Below are 18,038 nucleotides of genomic sequence, written 5' to 3'. Positions count from 1 at the left end.
GCCCAAAATCACTGGACTTAATGACTACAGACCTGTCGCACTCACGTCTGTGGTCATGAAGTCACTTGAGAGACTGGTCCTGGCCTACCTGAAGGACATCACTAGACCCTTGCTGGATCCTCTTCAGTTTGCCTATAGAGCAAACAGGTCTGTGGATGACGCTGTCAATATGGGACTGCATTACATCCTGCAACACCTCGACAAACCTGGGAATTATGCAAGGATCTTATTTGTGGACTTCAGCTCGGCCTTCAATACCATCATACCTGACCTTCTCTCAGACAAACTGAGACAGCTCTCTGTGCCCTCCTCCATCTGTCAGTGGATCACCAGCTTCCTGACAGACAGGCAGCAGCTAGTGAGGCTGGGCAAACTCACATCCAGGACTCTCACCATCAGCACTGGCACCCCTCAGGGTTGCGTTCTCTCCCCACTGCTCTTCTCTCTCTACACGAATGACTGCACATCAAAGGACCCCTCTGTCAAGCTCCTGAAGTTTGCGGACGACCAGTGGTGTAGTGGAGGGTGTACGCAGGTATACGGCGTATACCCACTTCTTTATCAGTCGGCATTCCGTATACCCACTTCTAAATCCCCTCTGATGCGCACCATTCAGTAGTGTCCTGCATTAGCCAAATCACGACAGTCCAGCATATGAGTAACTAATCCAATCGCATGTGAATATGCGCAAATATTCGCTAAAAAACATCCAGTAAAGACAGTGATGCGGTCAGGAATGAGACGTAAACACACTCATGCAGTGTATGTTTCATTTATACTCGAAGCCGGATATCCCTGAAACAGCCTCACTGAATAAAAAGAAACGTGAAGACAGTAAACGCATGATTGCGACATTATGGTTTGTGTGTGTTTTTCCAAGTCATCTACAGGTAATCAAAAACGGAGTGTCTATTTACACTAAGTGCAAATAGCCCATCTTGTTGGCAAAGGCTATTTACACTAACTCCGCCAACTAACGTGTGATTGAGTTAGTCAAGAATAAAAACAGTTTCAGTTTCAACATCAGTTTCTGTGGCGTAGATGGTTAGGCGTATGCTTTTTGACGCGATCGACCCGAGTTCGCGCCCGCCTTTTGCCAAACATTTTTTTCCCCTTTTCAAATCTCATATCGCACCAGAAAGGCATTTATTTTCAATAAAAATGAAGGAAATAATCAAAAAGTTGAAAATAAAGTATCGGATAGGGTTAGGGTAGGTGTAGGGAGGGCTTTATTGTCCCAATAAGGTGGCATCATTTACACTCAGTACGTTATTATTGCGTACTGTTTTATAATGTACTACAATACTGAGGTGCAGATCATTGCCACTATTTGCAATAAGCAGTATAAATAGCAGAAAATCTTGCTATTTTAACAGTGTAAATAGAATCTATCGCTATTTACACTTAGTGCAAATAGCCGCTGCCAATACAAAAAGCATCTGATTCTGAATAATGCAGTGCTAATCGATAGCATTTATTACACTTGGCAATAGATACAGTACTAGGCAATAAAATATAACTTCTGCCTTATTTTGTGATAAAAAAAAAACAAAAATAAAAACAAAAAGTTATATATTAGGCTAAACAAATCATAAAACTCATTAGGAAAACTAAATATTAAATTATTGGTTATTGTCCAGCAGTGTATTTGATTTCTCAGCCAATTAAAAGCAAGTGGTAATAATAAATAAGCAATAATAATCAATAATAAAACCTGTCAATTAGACAAAAAAAGTTATTATATTTCTAACTTCTTAAATGATTGAGAATCATGATTTTTTGTTTGTTTCAAATAGGGATCACAATTCTCCCACAATTCTGAACAGACAACTAAACAAAATAGCATGTAATTTACTAGAGATTCTGACAAAATGTCAGTTGCTGCATTTATTTTAATTGCAAAATCTGCACCTCTTCTGTGGATAATATTATTTTCATAATGATCCTTACTCAAGTAGAAGTAGTTAAGTAACAGAGTGCAAATATTACTGGCCCATTTTGGAGTGAACTGAATATGCAAGACTATTTTACATGTCACTGTTTTTGACACAGGTAGTTCATCCTTTGCAGAGCTGCTTAAAAAAAAAAACTGGGGGCATAAATTAAGAGTATACCCACTTCTCCAGGCACCACTACACCACTGCGGACGACACTACAGTCATAGGCCTCATCAAGGACGGTGACGAGTCTGCTTACAGACAGGAGGTTGAGCAGCTGGCTGTCTGGTGCAGTCTTAACAACCTGGAGCTGAACACGCTCAAAACTGTGGAGATGATAGTGGACTTCAGGAGAAACCCCCCTGCTCTCCCCCCACTCACCATCATGAACAGCACTGTGACTTCAGTAGAGTCATTCAGATTCCTGGGCACCACCATCTCCCAGGACCTGAAGTGGGACAATCACATTGACTCTATTGCGAAAAAGGCCCAGCAGAGGCTGTATTTCCTCCGCCAGCTAAGGAAGTTCAACCTGCCTCAGGAGCTGCTGAAACAGTTCTACTCTGCAATCATCGAGTCTGTCCTATGTTCTTCTATAACTGTTTGGTTTGGTTCAGCTACCAAAACAGACATCAGAAGACTACAACGGACAGTTAGGACTGCTGAGAGAATTATCGGTGCCCCTCTGCCCAGCCTCCAAGAACTTTACACCTCCAGAGTGAGGAAAGGGGCTAAGAAAGTCACTCTGGACCCCTCACACCCAGCTCACTCTCTCTTTGTACTGTTGCCCTCTGGCCAGCGCTACAGATCACTGAGCACCAGAACAGCCAGACACAAGAACAGTTTTTTCCCCCAGGCCGTATCCCACCTGAACAACACATAACACACCCCGGTACTGTACATCTGTAAATAACTCATCAAACCTTCATCTGTACATAGGACACATGCACATTCACAGTTCTGTCTATGGTCATGTCTCTTTTCTGTATATTTTTATTTTTATTACTATTGTTATCCTTAATTATTGTATATTCTCTTCATTAGTGTTCTTTATCACCTTAATTATATGTTGTCTGCACTATGTTTGTACTTTCTGTACTGGAAGCTCATAACACCAAGACAAATTCCTTGTGTGTGCAAACACACTTGGCAATAAAGCTCTTTCTGATTCTGATTCTGATTCTGATCTTGGCCCAAGATGCTAAGGTCACTGTACTCTGTGTGTGTGATGAATGGAGCCATGGAGAGAGGACGGCCTCCCAGAATAACACCCGTCACTGGGAGCAATTTAGCCCTCCGGGGGTGGACAGCACACACACAGACTTTACAGTAGCTTTGAAGAGAATGAAAAAGACAGGAAGGGCTTATGAAGGCTTGCTGAGTAGATTTGGTGGCAAGGGCCTACTCTTCCTCGCTTGTTGTTTATCCCACATGTTCATTCTTTCTCCTGTCTGTTCTCTGAAAACAGAACTGAAGTAACAAACATTTACATTGAGGTTTGGGAGTCTGAGGTGATGGTCCTTTCAGAAAGACTTAAGGGTGATTCATTTTTACTTTTTTTTTTTAAATACTCCACTGTTCAAAAGTTTGGGATTGTTTTTTTTTTTAAGATATCTCTCATCCTCACCATGCAAGACTGCATTAATTTGATCATAAATACAGTAAAAAAAATTGCATTATAGTGAAATATTATTACCATTTAAACTAATCAATTTATTAATATATTTTAAAATGTGATTTATTCCTGTGATGTCAAAGCTGAATTTTCAGAATCGTTACTCCAGTGGCACATGATCCTTCAGAAATCATTCTAATATGCTGATTTGCTTTTAAAGAAACATTTCTTTATCAATTTTTCAAACGGTTGTGCTGCTTAATATTTTTGTGAAAACATGTTTTCTTTGAATAGAAGTTCAAAAGAACAGCATTTATTTGAAATAGAAATCTTTTGTAACATTGTAAATGTCTTTACTGTCACTTTGGATCATTTTAAGGCATCTTTCCTGAATAAAAAACACACACATTTATGAATGGTCCTGTATTTTCTCCTATCTCTGCTTAATGTGCGGTGAGTTTTACAAATTTATAGTAAGGGATTTGTAGGTTGATTCCTCTGAAAAGTAAAACATTGTTCATGGCTGGTGCTATCAAAACATTGCTCTGTTTGTGCATCTCAGCCAGTTCAACACACTAACAATGGCTCAACCTACAGTGTGAGTTTAGGTTGGGACTCGGTTTAATTTGAGTCTTGTGTAGTTAGCAGCACCACATATTAACCAATAATATTCCCTCTAAACTGCATGAATGCACTTCTGATGTTTTTCCTGTACTGAAAAACATTTGAAATCTCAATTATGTGGGAAAGAAGCTAGAGATTTCTTGAATTGCTGCCCGTTCAATTTAGCTCTGATTCAACTCTGCATGTCGAGTGACAGCAACTGTTGGCGACGCTCTGTGGGCATGTCTAGAAACTCAAAGTTCAGTCCAACTTTATGCAAATCAGCAACAACTATCTAAAACATGGTTTATTTGTATATTATGTGTATTTGTAATGTGTATCTTTGCTCTCATTTTTTAATAACAAAGATAAAATAATGACAACGATTTTTATCTTCACCCACTTTGGCCTAAATATCCGCCATACTTTTTTATATTTTGTTACCTTGAAAGGCTTTGTCTTTATAATAGGGGAATTAGTTTGGCTGTAATGCTCAAACAACTTGCAAGATAGAAAAACCAACACGACAAAGAATCGTGATTAAAATCGTGAATCGTGATATTTCTAAAAAAATATTTTTTTATAGTTTTGCCATATCGCCCACCCCTAGCCGAGGGGGTCCAAACCCATACACCCAAGCATCCCCCCCACCTCACCCGGTCCATGATTGTGCCCACGTAATGCCATTTTGCCCCTGCCCCTACGGAGGTCTGTGCACGCCACTGTTGCCAGGTTCGTAATGGAGAATAAATAATATTACACATAATATTACCTCTAAATAACTCCCACAGTGTGTCTGAGAGGTGAACTGCTGGCCTCCACAAACAAGGTGTGTTTTATTTTTATTTTTTATGTGCACAAATTTACTGACAGGTAGATTGAATTTACACATTGAAATGTATTAGAGGCAAATTCCATAACCACAGGACTGGAAGTTGCATAAACCATTACTAGCGTTTTTGCTCATGTGTCGACACGCGCAAGTCTCTGTGCCTCATCTCTGTCCAATTTTCAGTAGTCTGTATGTGGTTTTTTTCAAGGGTTTGAGTGTTTTTTGTTGACTCGCACATGGCTGTGTGTGTATATCACATCTCAGAGGGCGTCTTCACAAACATGCGCTCTGTCAGGCTTGAAAATACACCTTATCTTGCTGGCTGGGTCTGCAAGGAGCCGGAGTGACTCAGTTAATCACGTTTACACTGTCGTCACAACTCGACTGCACAACACAGACATACACACAATTGCCACTTTACACAATTTTTTTATTTGATTTTTTACTATATACTATTTTACTATTACGGTTTTCTAATTACTATAAGATATAAGTAGGTAAATGTGTATAGTATGAATGAAAACATTTATATGAAGTAACACAAGTATCATCATTTGGTGATGGGGTTGCAAGAAATGTATAAATAATGAATACAAAATAAAAATGTTCAAATAATATTTATTTTGATCTCCTGAGATAGACAGCTAGACTGAAATTCCCAGGCCCTATTTTGTACCCCATTTGTGGAAAGTGCCATTTAAATGTTTGAAAGTGTTCACATCTTCAATTCCCAAATAACATAAACAGAAAAGTTTCTGTATAAATGAGTGTGAATCATATGAAATTTTGGTTGAGTCTGAATTGAGGTGCTAATGTAAGGCGTTCACTCCAATGTAAGGAATATTACTTCCACATTTCTCATGCCTGAAAACACTATTTCCTAATAGTTTCTTGGAACATTATTCATCAAAGATGTGAATTTGTGTGACTGTGCGTGTCAGCTTGTGTGTTAGTGTGTGTGTTTTTGTAGATGGCAGTTCCGGACACTCTATCCTGTATTGATCCCTGTCAAGCCCTGGGCTATAAATTCTCTGTTTGTTACAGATAGAATCGATAGGTAATTAGTCTGGGACATAAATGATGGAATCAGACATTGTGCATGTGATCCATGCTGCTTTGATCCAAATGCCCAGGTAATATTAGTGTGTGTGTGTGTGTGTGTGTGAGAGAGAGAGAGAGAGAGAGAGAGAGAAATAAGTTTTAGGCAAGGATATTAATTTTGTCGAAAGTTTTTATTTGTCTTGAATGTAAACCCCCTTCCCCTTCTTTTCAAGAAATTTAAGATTAAAGTTTTAAAATATTCCATTACAATGATGTGTCTTCTTTTTGACATCTGTTTTCATAATTCATATACCATTCAAACATTTGGGGTCTGTAAGATAAAAAAAAATAAAATAATGTTTTTAAAGTTTCTCATACTTAACAAGGCATTTATTTTACAAAAAAAGAGTAAAAACAGAAATAATGTGAAATATAATTACAATTTAAAATGACTTTTCTTTTTTATATATATTTTAAAATTTATTCCTGTGATGCAAAGCTTAATTTTCAGCATTATTACTCCAGTCTTTTTTGTCACATAATCCTTCAGTAAATTATTTTTGTAGAATCCATGATACATTTTTTAGGATTCTTTGATCATTATACAGCATTTATTTGAAATAGAAATCTTTGCATTATAAATGTCTTTACTGTCACCTTTGATCAACTAAATGTGTCTTTGCTAAATAAAAGTAGTAATTCCTTTTTTTTTTTTAATTCCCCCAAATCAAACTATTACTTTGAGTCTTACGGACTCTCAACTTTTGAACCATAGTGTGTATGTGCCGAGCGTCGTGACAAAGGTAAAGTGGCTGTGATGCATTTTCATTTATGCAGAACTATAAAACAAAAAGCTACATTTACGTAACATTACATTTTGATGCTTTGCAATGACTGGAATTTCCATCAGGACATGCTTCTTTAGTTAATGGTTCTAATTTGCTGCTTTGGTCTCTGTTTTGCATACAGGCTGGAAGTCCGACTTCTGTGAACGCACCCTGCAGCTTTCCCAGGACTTCAGTGACACCCTCAAACCAGGATATATGCAGGTAGGTTTGCCTTCCCTCAGCCCTGAAGCCTCAGTGTGCTCCTGCATTATGGTTGTGTCCTGAAAGAGGGTAATGGATCCAGAATGAGGCAGAACTGTCAAAACATCAATGGGCCAGTACTGCCATCCATCTTGATTCTGGCATTTTGTTTTCTAAACCTTCCTCTTGGTTTGTCCCACCTGTCTGTTTGTAATCTTTCACCATTTGTTCTCTAATGCATGTTGCATGTCGCTTTATGTCCGTTTTCTCTCTTCCCATCTCTGTTTCTGTACCTCTCTTTCTGTCCCATCCCTCTCCTCTCCTCTCGTATGCAGTTCTAATGACCTCGCTCAGGACCAGAAGCCTTTACAGGCCACTGTAGTGCTGTTGAACTCTAATGGTAAAAGCTCAGCATCTCAGGGTGTCACCATGACCACGCTCTGCCTGGACTCCCCCAACAAACCCAAAAATAGGAGCTTGTTTGGCGCAGAATGGCTCTCCCTACTCAAACCATCAGTCAACTTGAAACCAGAAAGAGGCAGTCTGAAGTTCTCAAAGTCTCTGAATGACGTGGGACAAAAGATGGACAGCCTATGCAATGGTCTTCACTTTATAGACCGCACATGTTCGGATGGGGAGCTGGGAGCGGAGAAGGAACAACTCATGCAAGACGGCCACATCAAAGCCCTCAATGGTCGAGCCAACTATCCTCCTCCTTTTGCTTCTCAGCCTCCGTCCTTCCTCAACAACTATAAATACATATCCAACCCAAGGCCTGAGCACTGCCTGGCTCCCCCTGCTCCTCCCCATTCAGACCTTCAAAGAAGCTCCAACTTCCTGCGCCTCATCTTCCCGTTCACCCATTCGTCCACCGCAGGAAGCCTGCAGGTATCTGAGATGGGAAGCTACTCTTCAAGGCTGCACATCGGCAAGTCATCCACCGCCATGCTAGATGTCAGTGAGTCCTGCTGTATGGAGGAGATGGGAGATGATGAGGTGTTCGAGGAGGGCTCGTCCCACTGGAAGCTGAAGACTGAGGGCTTGCGAGCTCCTCTTTGCTCCCTTGAGGAGGACTGTGACCTGGATCAATGCTGCTCTCCGCTGTCTGAGAAAAACGGGCCGCTATCGCCCTACTCCCTGTCGGGGGACTGCTGCAGGTTGGTGGGACTTACTCACTCCTGCCCAGCTCCTCTTACCCATGGGTTCCACCTCTAGAGTGATTCATCCTCATAGTCCCACCACAGCCCTCACCTGGATGTTCATTTCCTACCAGTCCCTGTTTATCCTTCCTGTTAGAGGCCTGCTAGTGCTGTGATAGTTTCTGTTCCTCTAGTAATGGTGGGTTATAATGAGGTTCACATATGAGTGGAGTTTTATCATGACAACTCTCGGAAGACTTTGGCATGGCGATGGATATGGAAATGTTAATGTATTTGTTATTGGTGGAATAGATCTGCTATGCTTCTGCTGCTGCTGTTGGTTATTGCTGTTGTAGATTATTGCTGCTGCAAAGCAAGCGCAGATACTGTGCTGTCTGTGAGTATTTAAGGGACATACAGGGACATACTGCTGCTGTACTAGTAGCATATATAATAACCCATAGCAGATCTATACAGGTGGAGTTGGGGAAGGTGGAAGCTTAGAGAGTAGATGCTAACTAGCCATTTAAATGTACAGCAGCAAGCTTATTGGCTGCATATATAACATGAACAAGTCAGCTTGTGCCAAGTAGTTTTACGCTGTGAATATCATCAGTTTGCATTAACAACCCATCAGCCTGCGCCATCTAGAGTTTCATAACAGAACTTAGCATTTATGAGTGTTAAAAATGCACCGTGTGGAGGAGGAAGTGTCCGACCTTCTGTGTGTGATGCATATTGTATCACAATGCTGTCATGGACAGTTCAAGCAGATTTCCTTGGAGAGATCCAGTCGATACTTATGGTAGCTTCTCGATGTAGTTCAGCCATATTGAATGCAGTAGAATGAAGATTGAGATCCGATGACAGTTTTGGTTGTGGCTCTCTGGCTTTGCGATTTGAGACCAGACGAAATAACCGTTGTATTGATATTCATCTACAGGGCCACACGGATGCCTCAGGAAACAATTAGCGTAACTTATGAGGTATGTAATTGACTTGACACTGGATGAGGAACAAATTTTGTGACAGCTACAAAATTGTTCTATATAGTGTGAATATGTGTAGTATGAATGTAATCCTGACGTACTACGTTTGTCAAAGTCATGTGACCTAACAGCGTCAGTTGTGTCACTTCACTGCCATTCACAAATCCTCTCCAGTGGCCTCATATGGTGATAAAGTGTCCTTTGGATGGACAATTCAGAGTTTTGCTGGAAGTAGTAATCCATTCGGGTACTTTTGCCTACTGTAGTATAAATACTGTGAATTCGGAATTCTACTCTTTTCACATAAAATGTATTAATTTTTTTGCCAGCTGTATAGTAGGGATTCATATTCGGATACAGTTTATGCTTGTTTGTAAAGTGGCTACATCCAACAAGCTTTTTGAGAAGATCTGCTTATCTCTAAGCTAAAGTCATTGCTTAACACTTTACCTGAGCTTCACTAGACTTCTTCAGTTTTTTTTGATTGTTTATGTCTTAAGGGTGAGAGGAGGTTTCTTCCCACATGTATTACCACTCTCACGCAGTGCTGTGAAAACACATGTGCTCTTAAAATAGCTGACATTTAGAGATCAGCCAGCAAGACTTATTGGTTTAAACCAGAGCTGAAATGCCCAGGCTTGGAGATCTGCCACAAAGCATGCTCAGGTGTCTTGAGCTGTGACCCATGGCAAGGATGCATTTTTATGTGGGGGGAACATCACATGTACTAGTGCATTTTCAACTGCATCTGAATATTTTAGTTTATGAGGGGATCTATTCATGGAATAATATAGGAATTATTCATATGTTTCTGTCTGCTCATTATTATGTGCTCCATCACATCTGCAGTTATATTTTCAAGAGAACATTCTCAAACGGCAGTAAAAATGTTTTATACTTCAGCTCTTTAGAAAACCTTTTATGAACAGGTTCTTGAAAGAACCAATACAATGATCTGAAGAACATAAAATGTAAGATCAAGACCTTTAATTTCCAATAGGTCTGGATGATAATCAAATAACTTATAATAGCTCATTGGTATGTTTTATTTTTTTAATGTCTCGAGTCAATTCAAAAATTAATCGTTTGTGCTAGTTTTCATGTATTAAAATGTGCTAGTGAAAATATGAAGAGTTAATTTGCAAAAACAGATCACTCCTTTTTTAACAATTCTCAAAAATCATGTTTTTTCATTGTGCATTACAATTAATCTCAATCAAACTGCAGTTGGGTTATTTTGACTAGGATAAAAAATAACTAAAAATACACTATAAAACAAAAACATAACAATAAAAATAAAAATGATTTTTGAAAATTGTACAAAAAAAGTGTTATCTGTTCTTTGCAAATAAACTCTTCATATATAGAAAATGTATTGGAAATATTGGTGCTTTGACATTAAAATATTATTTTTCCATATGTTAATTAAGTGAAAACAGAATGGAAAATTTTTTTAACTACATTTTGCACTTTTTTTTTTTTTTTTTTTTTTTTTTTTTTTTTTTATACATGTTTTAAACATAAGCCATATCACAGTAAATACAATCATATTTATTGAGTATCATTGAATTACAGTATTATATCTGCCAGTGTATTTGATTTAAAACAGTGCTATAAAGAGTGAATACTTGCCTAATGAAATCATTTGACTATTCCAGAACAGCAGGTCAATGAACAATTGTGAAACCTTGTGAAAAGGCCAGATAGAATGTCTTATATGTGGTAATTGGATTGAGTCCTTCTATTTTAATGTAATCTAGTCAAGCTTTATGTAATTGTCTTAATATATTTTGATTCAAATAGAAAGGAAGTGAGAGAGGGAAATGAATCTGGCCTTTGTAATCTAGAAAAATATGAATGATCATAAATAAAAGGAGTCCATTAAAGCACTCATGGACGTTATTACACACTGTGCTCAGATGGGCTGTAAAGCCGGGTGTAAGATGGAGTTGTGACAGGCTCCGGGTGTGTGTTCACGGTGTGTGTGTGTGTGCACTTTGGATGGGATAAATGCAGAGCACAAATTCCGAGTATGGGTAACTATACTTGGCCACATGTCACGTCACTTTCATTTCGTTTTTCTCTTTCTCTGTGCGGTTTCTTGCTCTAATCTTGTAGAGCCTTGACTGGATCATGTGTGTCTGAAAATAGTCATTATCCTGGTCATTCAGTCTGAAAAACCTCTTCTGGACACTGACACGGAAGCAATCTTCCCTTTCATTTGTACCCCGGCAGCTAGTTAACATTTAGAGGGCCCGTATCGTGGAAGATATGATTGGTACATCCATTTCAACGTCTAAATCATGTGCTGCGACCATAATGTCATTTGTTGTATGTTGTTGTTCTGCCAGTAAGTATAAACATCAAGGATTAAATGTATGGTTGTCTGTCTACAATTTTTCCTCATAACATTCTTCTGGCAATTACTGATGTTAGAAATGCTTGAAATCTTTAATGAAGTCACAGTCAAATCTCTTGTCTCTGAAGACTTTAAATTTTCCACATTTGGCAGATGGGTTTATTTAAAGCGACTTCAAACTGTGCATTTTATCATATTATGTTTCCTGGGAATGAAACTCACGAAAATGACTCTCGCTTTGAGATCTGCGTGCATAAAAATGCAATGCCCCATTGTGTTTGTTTCAGATCCACCAGCAACCATGCAATGAATAATACACAGATTATTCTGAAAACAGAAAAATAGAGTAAATATTCTTTAAAATGTTCATTTAATTTCCAGTTTTTTTTTTTTGTCTCATTGAATCTCATTTACTGCTGTAAAATGATACTTGGTCCTTATAGTATTTATTTTTAAGTAGTTTTTGTCTTATGTAGGGTTTCAGGGATGTCAAAGCCAAATGTTATTTTTTTCCTGAATATTATATTATACATGGTTTTGGCCATTGAAAAGTCAGTTGATCTCTATTTTGAAACAATGTCTCTCCCAAATTGCTAGTCATGCGTGTTGTTCTCTGAACAGTACCAATGAGATGTGAACTCATCTGTGATTCACTTTGAACTGCTGCTTGCCTCAGCGGAACAATGGCGCTGACATCCTCCTAATATAAATCTTAGCATTTGTCACACAGTTGTTTGTACATGTTGCTTTCCCAGATGACCTGTAAGCTTATTAAACACTGGCTGAGTCAGAAATTAAGTTCATGTGCATAAATGCCCACGAGTGGTAGAGAGAGAAGGGAAGAAAAAACACAACTCAGATCTCAACATGTCATTTGTTTCTTAGCAATGAGATTAAATGGAGAATAAATTGAGCTTTCAGCTTAGATCCTGCTCTCTCTCGGTCTCCGTCTCTATCTGTTATCTCCCCCTGGACACTCTCCACAAATCTAGCCATCCTTCCAGTAACAAACAGCTTTTCCGTTTTCCCCTGCTTGTGTGATTTTAAAGTTTAACGGTTGTACGCTTCTATAGGCTCTGTTGATGTTTCTGTAGGGAATTACTTTCCATGAATCCTTCAGGAAAGGGAAATGTTAGATTTATGTGTATATTGCAGCACTGATCTGAACATGAACACAGAAACTGTGTTTCCGTCCCAACCACTGGCTTCTGTTTTAGCCTGTTTATAGTGTGTGCTTTATAGTCAATCAGTTTGAAAGTGTTTTTTTTTTTTTTTTTTTTTTTTTTAGATTATGGTTTATTCAAAACTTGACAATCCTAACAGCAAATATTAAGAATCAGTTGCAGTTACAGCTGCATTATGAGATGAACAGTATTATAGGATTGTGTTATATACCAGTGTTTATAAGTGTGTGGTTGTTCGTGTTGCTTTGCAGTGGTTTTAGGAGGATGACCGAGTGTTTCTCCCTCTCTCTCTCTGTAAATAAACTGTAGGATTTGCCACTGTGAGGGGGATGATGAGAGTCCGCTGATAACACCCTGTCACTGCACTGGGAGTTTGCGGTTTGTCCATCAGTCCTGCCTGCAGCAGTGGATCAAGAGCTCAGACACACGCTGCTGCGAGCTCTGCAAGTACGACTTCATCATGGAGACCAAGCTCAAACCACTCCGCAAGGTAACGTTACATACATGTATACACATGCAGATGGAAAAATGTTGAGGTTTACCTACTCGTATTGTACATCTTTAAAAATCGCACTATAAAAAGCCTTCTGTAAAGTGTTAAAACCAGCCCTTATAAACCAGACGTTGGATTGAATTACATACGGAGAACATATAGTTATTGTTTTGCTTACATAAAGCTTTCAAGACATACCTAGCATGGTCGAGATTGTTTAATGAACATGCTGTCCTGTATGTATGTGTGTATATATATATATATATATATATATATATATATATATATATATATATATATATATATATATATAGCCTAATTGTATATATACCCTTTAGCCTAATTGTAGGCTATATATATATATATATATATATATATATATATATATATATATATATATATATATATATATATATACTAATAGAATATTGGTATCTTTTTTTCATATTGCTGTATAGTAACGGCACTCAGGGCCATGTCTAATGAAGTAATAATCCAAAAGAGGCTGTGATTAACATTAATTTTACCACAGGTGAGGGTTTTTAAGGGCACTCTGCTTCTTATTTTATATGCAGATACAATATTTGATCAGTGTAGATGAGTAGCAACCTGTCCTTTTGAGATGATTCAAAACAAGTTAGTCCATAAAGCCTGCAGAAGGTTTAGATTATTAATTGTTATAGTAACATGAATAAGATGAAAGTCCAGCCACTTCAGGGTTTAGACTTTGCCCACTGCTTCCTCTTTTAATTAAACTTCTGAGGTTGTGTCTCAAATGGGGTTTAAAATAGGGCATCTCTAGGACAGCAATATAGATTGTGCTTGAGCAGACTTCCTCAGAGAGAGAGAGAGAGAGAGAGAGATTTCAAGGTGTCTGCAAGATGAATTGATGCAAAAACGGTCGATGTTACCCAACAGACTGACTGTTAACCAGTACTCTCTGCTGGTTGGATTCATTCAGATTGTGTGTTATCGCTGGCTGTAAATTGATATTTGAGACATTGTTCTGTTGAACAGGTTATGAATTTGATGGTGTTGGCAGGTGTTGCTCGTGTTAACAAATAAACATAGCGTGTCAACGTCAGCATCCTTCCAGAAGAAAGAGTGCAGATCAAATCTCATCTAAAATTAAATTTGAATGACACCCGTAGACACTGAAGGGGACACAAGAAATTCGGATTAGTATTTGACTGTGTTTTTTTTTTTCCATGGTTGATTGTTAAATAACTACATTTGGCCTCCACTAATCTTCAATGTTAAAGCTTTCCTTGTGTCCCATTTAGACTTCCCTGGGTTGGTGCATCAAGTGAAGTGTTGTCTTTTCTTTCTCAGAAACTATTATTGGGCTGCCATGTGATGAATTATTCAAAACCAAAATAGCTGAGGTTTCACGTCTGAAATAAGAATTGTTGAACATTTCAGCTGTTCTCTTTGTTGAAAGTCTTGACTTTAAGTATGTCCATTGTCAAAATGCTGTCTGCTCATTTAAAAGAGTCTACACAGTGATTGGGTTCTTTTGAGCCAACGGTTGGGTTAAATTTTTTAAATTAATCCAATGTTTAAATGTTTGGTAACACTTTATTTTAGGGTCTCTTAACTTGTTGCTTATTAGCATGCATATTACTAGAATATTAGCCATTTATTAGTATTAATTAAGCACATATTAATGCCATATTCTACATCCCTAATCCTACCCAATACCTAAACTTAACAACTACCTTACTAACTATTAATGAGCAGCAAATTAGGAATTTGTTGAGGGAAAAGTCGTAATTAATAGTGAATAAGCATTCCCTATTCTAAAGTGTTGCCAAATGTTTAAATGTTTAACCCAGCCTTCTGGGTAGTAACCCAAATTCTGAGTCAAAACAACCCAATCGCTGGGTTTGTCCATAGTTTACCCACTGCTGGGCTGTATTTAACCCAGCATTTTAGATGATAATTTCTTTTAGATATTTTATGTCTGTGTCTGTATTTTATGTTCTCCCATATAACTAACAGGCTTATATAATCATTTTCATTGACTCAAACTTGGCCAAAAATTTGTGTACGCCTGAACACCACACTCATATGTGCTTGAGCATTTCATTTCGAAACTGAAGGCATTCCAAGAGTTTGACCTCCCTTTTAATAGATTCCAGTCTTCTGGGAAGATTTTCTGTTGGATGTTGGGATGTGTGCAATTGTTTATTCACTTTCAGATGCAAGAGCATCAAAGAGTCTCACAGCCGGTGGTGTTCAGGTCTGAGTTTGTGTAGGCCAGTCAAGTTCTTCCACATTAGACTCAGTGAAATCACTGGCGTCACTTTGACAGACACTGAGCTTTTTTGGTACATCCTAATCTGCTGAAAGTGTTTATCTAAAATGAATGCTAATATTTTTGATTTTATACATCTGTTAGCATAAATGTTGCTGAAATAGTCAACCCTCATGTTGCTCCAAACCTGTATGATTTTATTCTTCTCTAGAACATAGAAAATAAAAAATATCTTCACAGAAGAATCTTAGTTCGTCTAAGAAGACTGACTATGGTAATGAGTGGTAGTTCAACAAATATTTTCATAATTTATTAACCCTTATGTTGTTCTAAGCCTGAATGACTTACATTCTTCCGTAGGTTTTTTTTGTCCTTACAGTGAAAGTCAGTGGTCACCAAAACCGTTTAGCTACCAACATATCTTCACGGAAGAAAGAAAGTTGGGTTTGAAGTGACATAAGGGTGAATAAATGATGAAAATAAACACAAATTAATAATTTTTTGTCAATATAATGTTTTTACTGGTAAAGGAAGGAGGTAGCTTGATGTGGATTCTGGGTCATAACTTGATATAGAGACCTACACTGAATGGCTAAAAGAGATCCAGAGATCACTGTCACTAAGACACATGAAATATTTATAAAGCAGAAAGGCCAGGTCACTGACTTTTTTTTATTTTTTATTTTTTACAACAATTAAAGATCAAATGTGTTGGGAATCATTTCTGTATGTCTTTGTAATATCTGTGTCTGCAGTGGGAGAAGCTTCAGATGACCGCCAGCGAGAGGAGGAAGATCATGTGCTCTGTCACGTTTCACGTCATCGCCATCACATGTGTCGTCTGGTCGCTCTACGTCCTCATTGACCGCACAGCAGAGGAGATCAAACAAGGTTAGCCCTGCCCTCCCATTCCCCAGCCAGTTTAGCACTACCTCCACCTCTTCCTCATCCGGCTCTGTCTGCCTGCCTCCCTCCAGCCCCATCCCCCTCAGTACCATCCCGCAGTTCCCTCTGGATTGTTCTGTTGCTTATGGAACAATCACATTCCTCTGACTGACAGCTGTCAGTTTGTTGTACTCAGCGATGCATATCTTGATGTATATATTACCTCCATACATATGGTTTATCCTTTCTTTTGAGATATAGGTCATTTAATATGGGTGTCTCATTTTAAAGATGTGACAATTAGTACGCTCGGTGTCCCGTCCTCGGACAACATGTTCAGACCGACCACAGTTCATTCACAGATACATATTACACACACAGCTGGAAAGTTATAATCTAATTGGCTGAATTTACACAACCTTTGATGTGCACTTCCCCACTATACAGTATGCAAAGAGCAACACATTAAAGATTTTATCAAATGTTATACATCCCAAAAAAATTGTTCTTTGTAGATAAATTATTAACAAAACTGTTTTTAATGTGTCATTGGTTAAATAACATATGGCTCAAAGCACAGTGTCGAAATGTCAGATGTAGTATGTTTAATTTTTATACTATACATCTATATAATAAAAAAACACTTTTTGGTATATACTCTACAAATATATTTGCGTTTAGACTCAACAAGCACGTTTAAGGAATTAGATAATTGGCAAAGACTATAGAAATACAAAGACGGTTCACTCCTATACTTATGAATGGGAGAAAACTGCCCCGCACAATATGGTGGGATAGTCCCGCCTTCTAAATGAAAAAGCCAATCGTTGATTGGTAAAGTCGTTGCATCACTGCAGCGGCCGTTAGAAGCTCTGGTTCCCATAGAAACCTGAGGCTGGACCAGCCGATGCGTATGTGCAGTCATAAGCGCGTTGGAGCTACACATGCACATTGGCTGATCGAGCCTGAAAAATAAGCTTTTTAAATGCTATTTGAGCTTAAGAAACAACATTCATGGGGCAGTTCATTTTGGATTTTGTTGCTGATTTGAAATATGTAATTTAGTCGCAAGTTCAGCGAGCAGTTTTCGAGATTTCAGGATTCCCCCATTCATTTAGATAGGACTTGGTCTTGTTTGAGCTGCCCGGATGCGTTGCAAATATGGCAGCCAAGTGAACGGACTTTCCTTGAAAGGGACTTTGATAATAGGCAGGTAAACTAAATTTCTTTAAGCAAAAATTAAAAATTAATTTGTGCATTGTTGTTAAATAATGGGCTAAAGTCTCAAACATATCAAACCAACATCAAAGAAACCCGACTGTGGTGCCGCCTTCTAAACCAAGAAGCACATAAATGCATCTGCGTGAGAGGAAATAACTCTCCATAACAGCTAGTGGCAATAGTCTGTATTCAACACTCAAAAAGGGAAACACAAACCCTAAACAAAGCCTTTTTTAACTTGCTTTCTTCACTTCCGTTTTTCTTCTCGTCCACTGGTTCGCCAAGCTGAACAACCTATTAGAGTGATCTCTCTCATCAATGGGCCCTGCAGCCGTTTTTAACGAGCCAACTACTAGGGGTCCGACAAGAAAAACATCACAGAAGCAATGCTGACAGACTCTCAGTGACAGCCCAACATTTGTGTAGCGTCCTTAACTGCATCTGGTTGCTTTTCA

The 18,038-nt window shown here is 38.4% G+C and overlaps 1 protein-coding gene across 4 annotated transcripts in view; it reads left to right on the top strand.

The window, feature by feature from the left end:
• LOC306882673 (E3 ubiquitin-protein ligase MARCHF8-like) overlaps positions 1 to 18,038 on the top strand; it is a 95,735-nt gene that overhangs the window by 71,218 nt on the left and 6,479 nt on the right. For 2 of the 4 annotated variants that reach the window (XM_079437485.1, XM_079437486.1), the window contains 4 exons: positions 6,998 to 7,077; positions 7,392 to 8,213; positions 13,037 to 13,217; positions 16,233 to 16,368. In XM_079437485.1, the coding sequence (XP_079293611.1) occupies positions 6,998 to 7,077; positions 7,392 to 8,213; positions 13,037 to 13,217; positions 16,233 to 16,368 (1,219 nt within the window). The remainder of the gene's footprint in view (positions 1 to 6,997; positions 7,078 to 7,391; positions 8,214 to 13,036; positions 13,218 to 16,232; positions 16,369 to 18,038) is intronic. The other 2 variants (XM_079437487.1, XM_079437488.1) reach the window with 1 other exon arrangement.

This window comes from Barbus barbus (assembly GCF_936440315.1).
Source record: "Barbus barbus genome assembly, chromosome: 16".
Taxonomy (NCBI): Eukaryota; Metazoa; Chordata; class Actinopteri; order Cypriniformes; family Cyprinidae; genus Barbus; species Barbus barbus.
The sequence above is the reverse complement of the archived record's forward strand: the minus strand, read 5'-3'. Positions and strand labels throughout refer to the sequence as shown.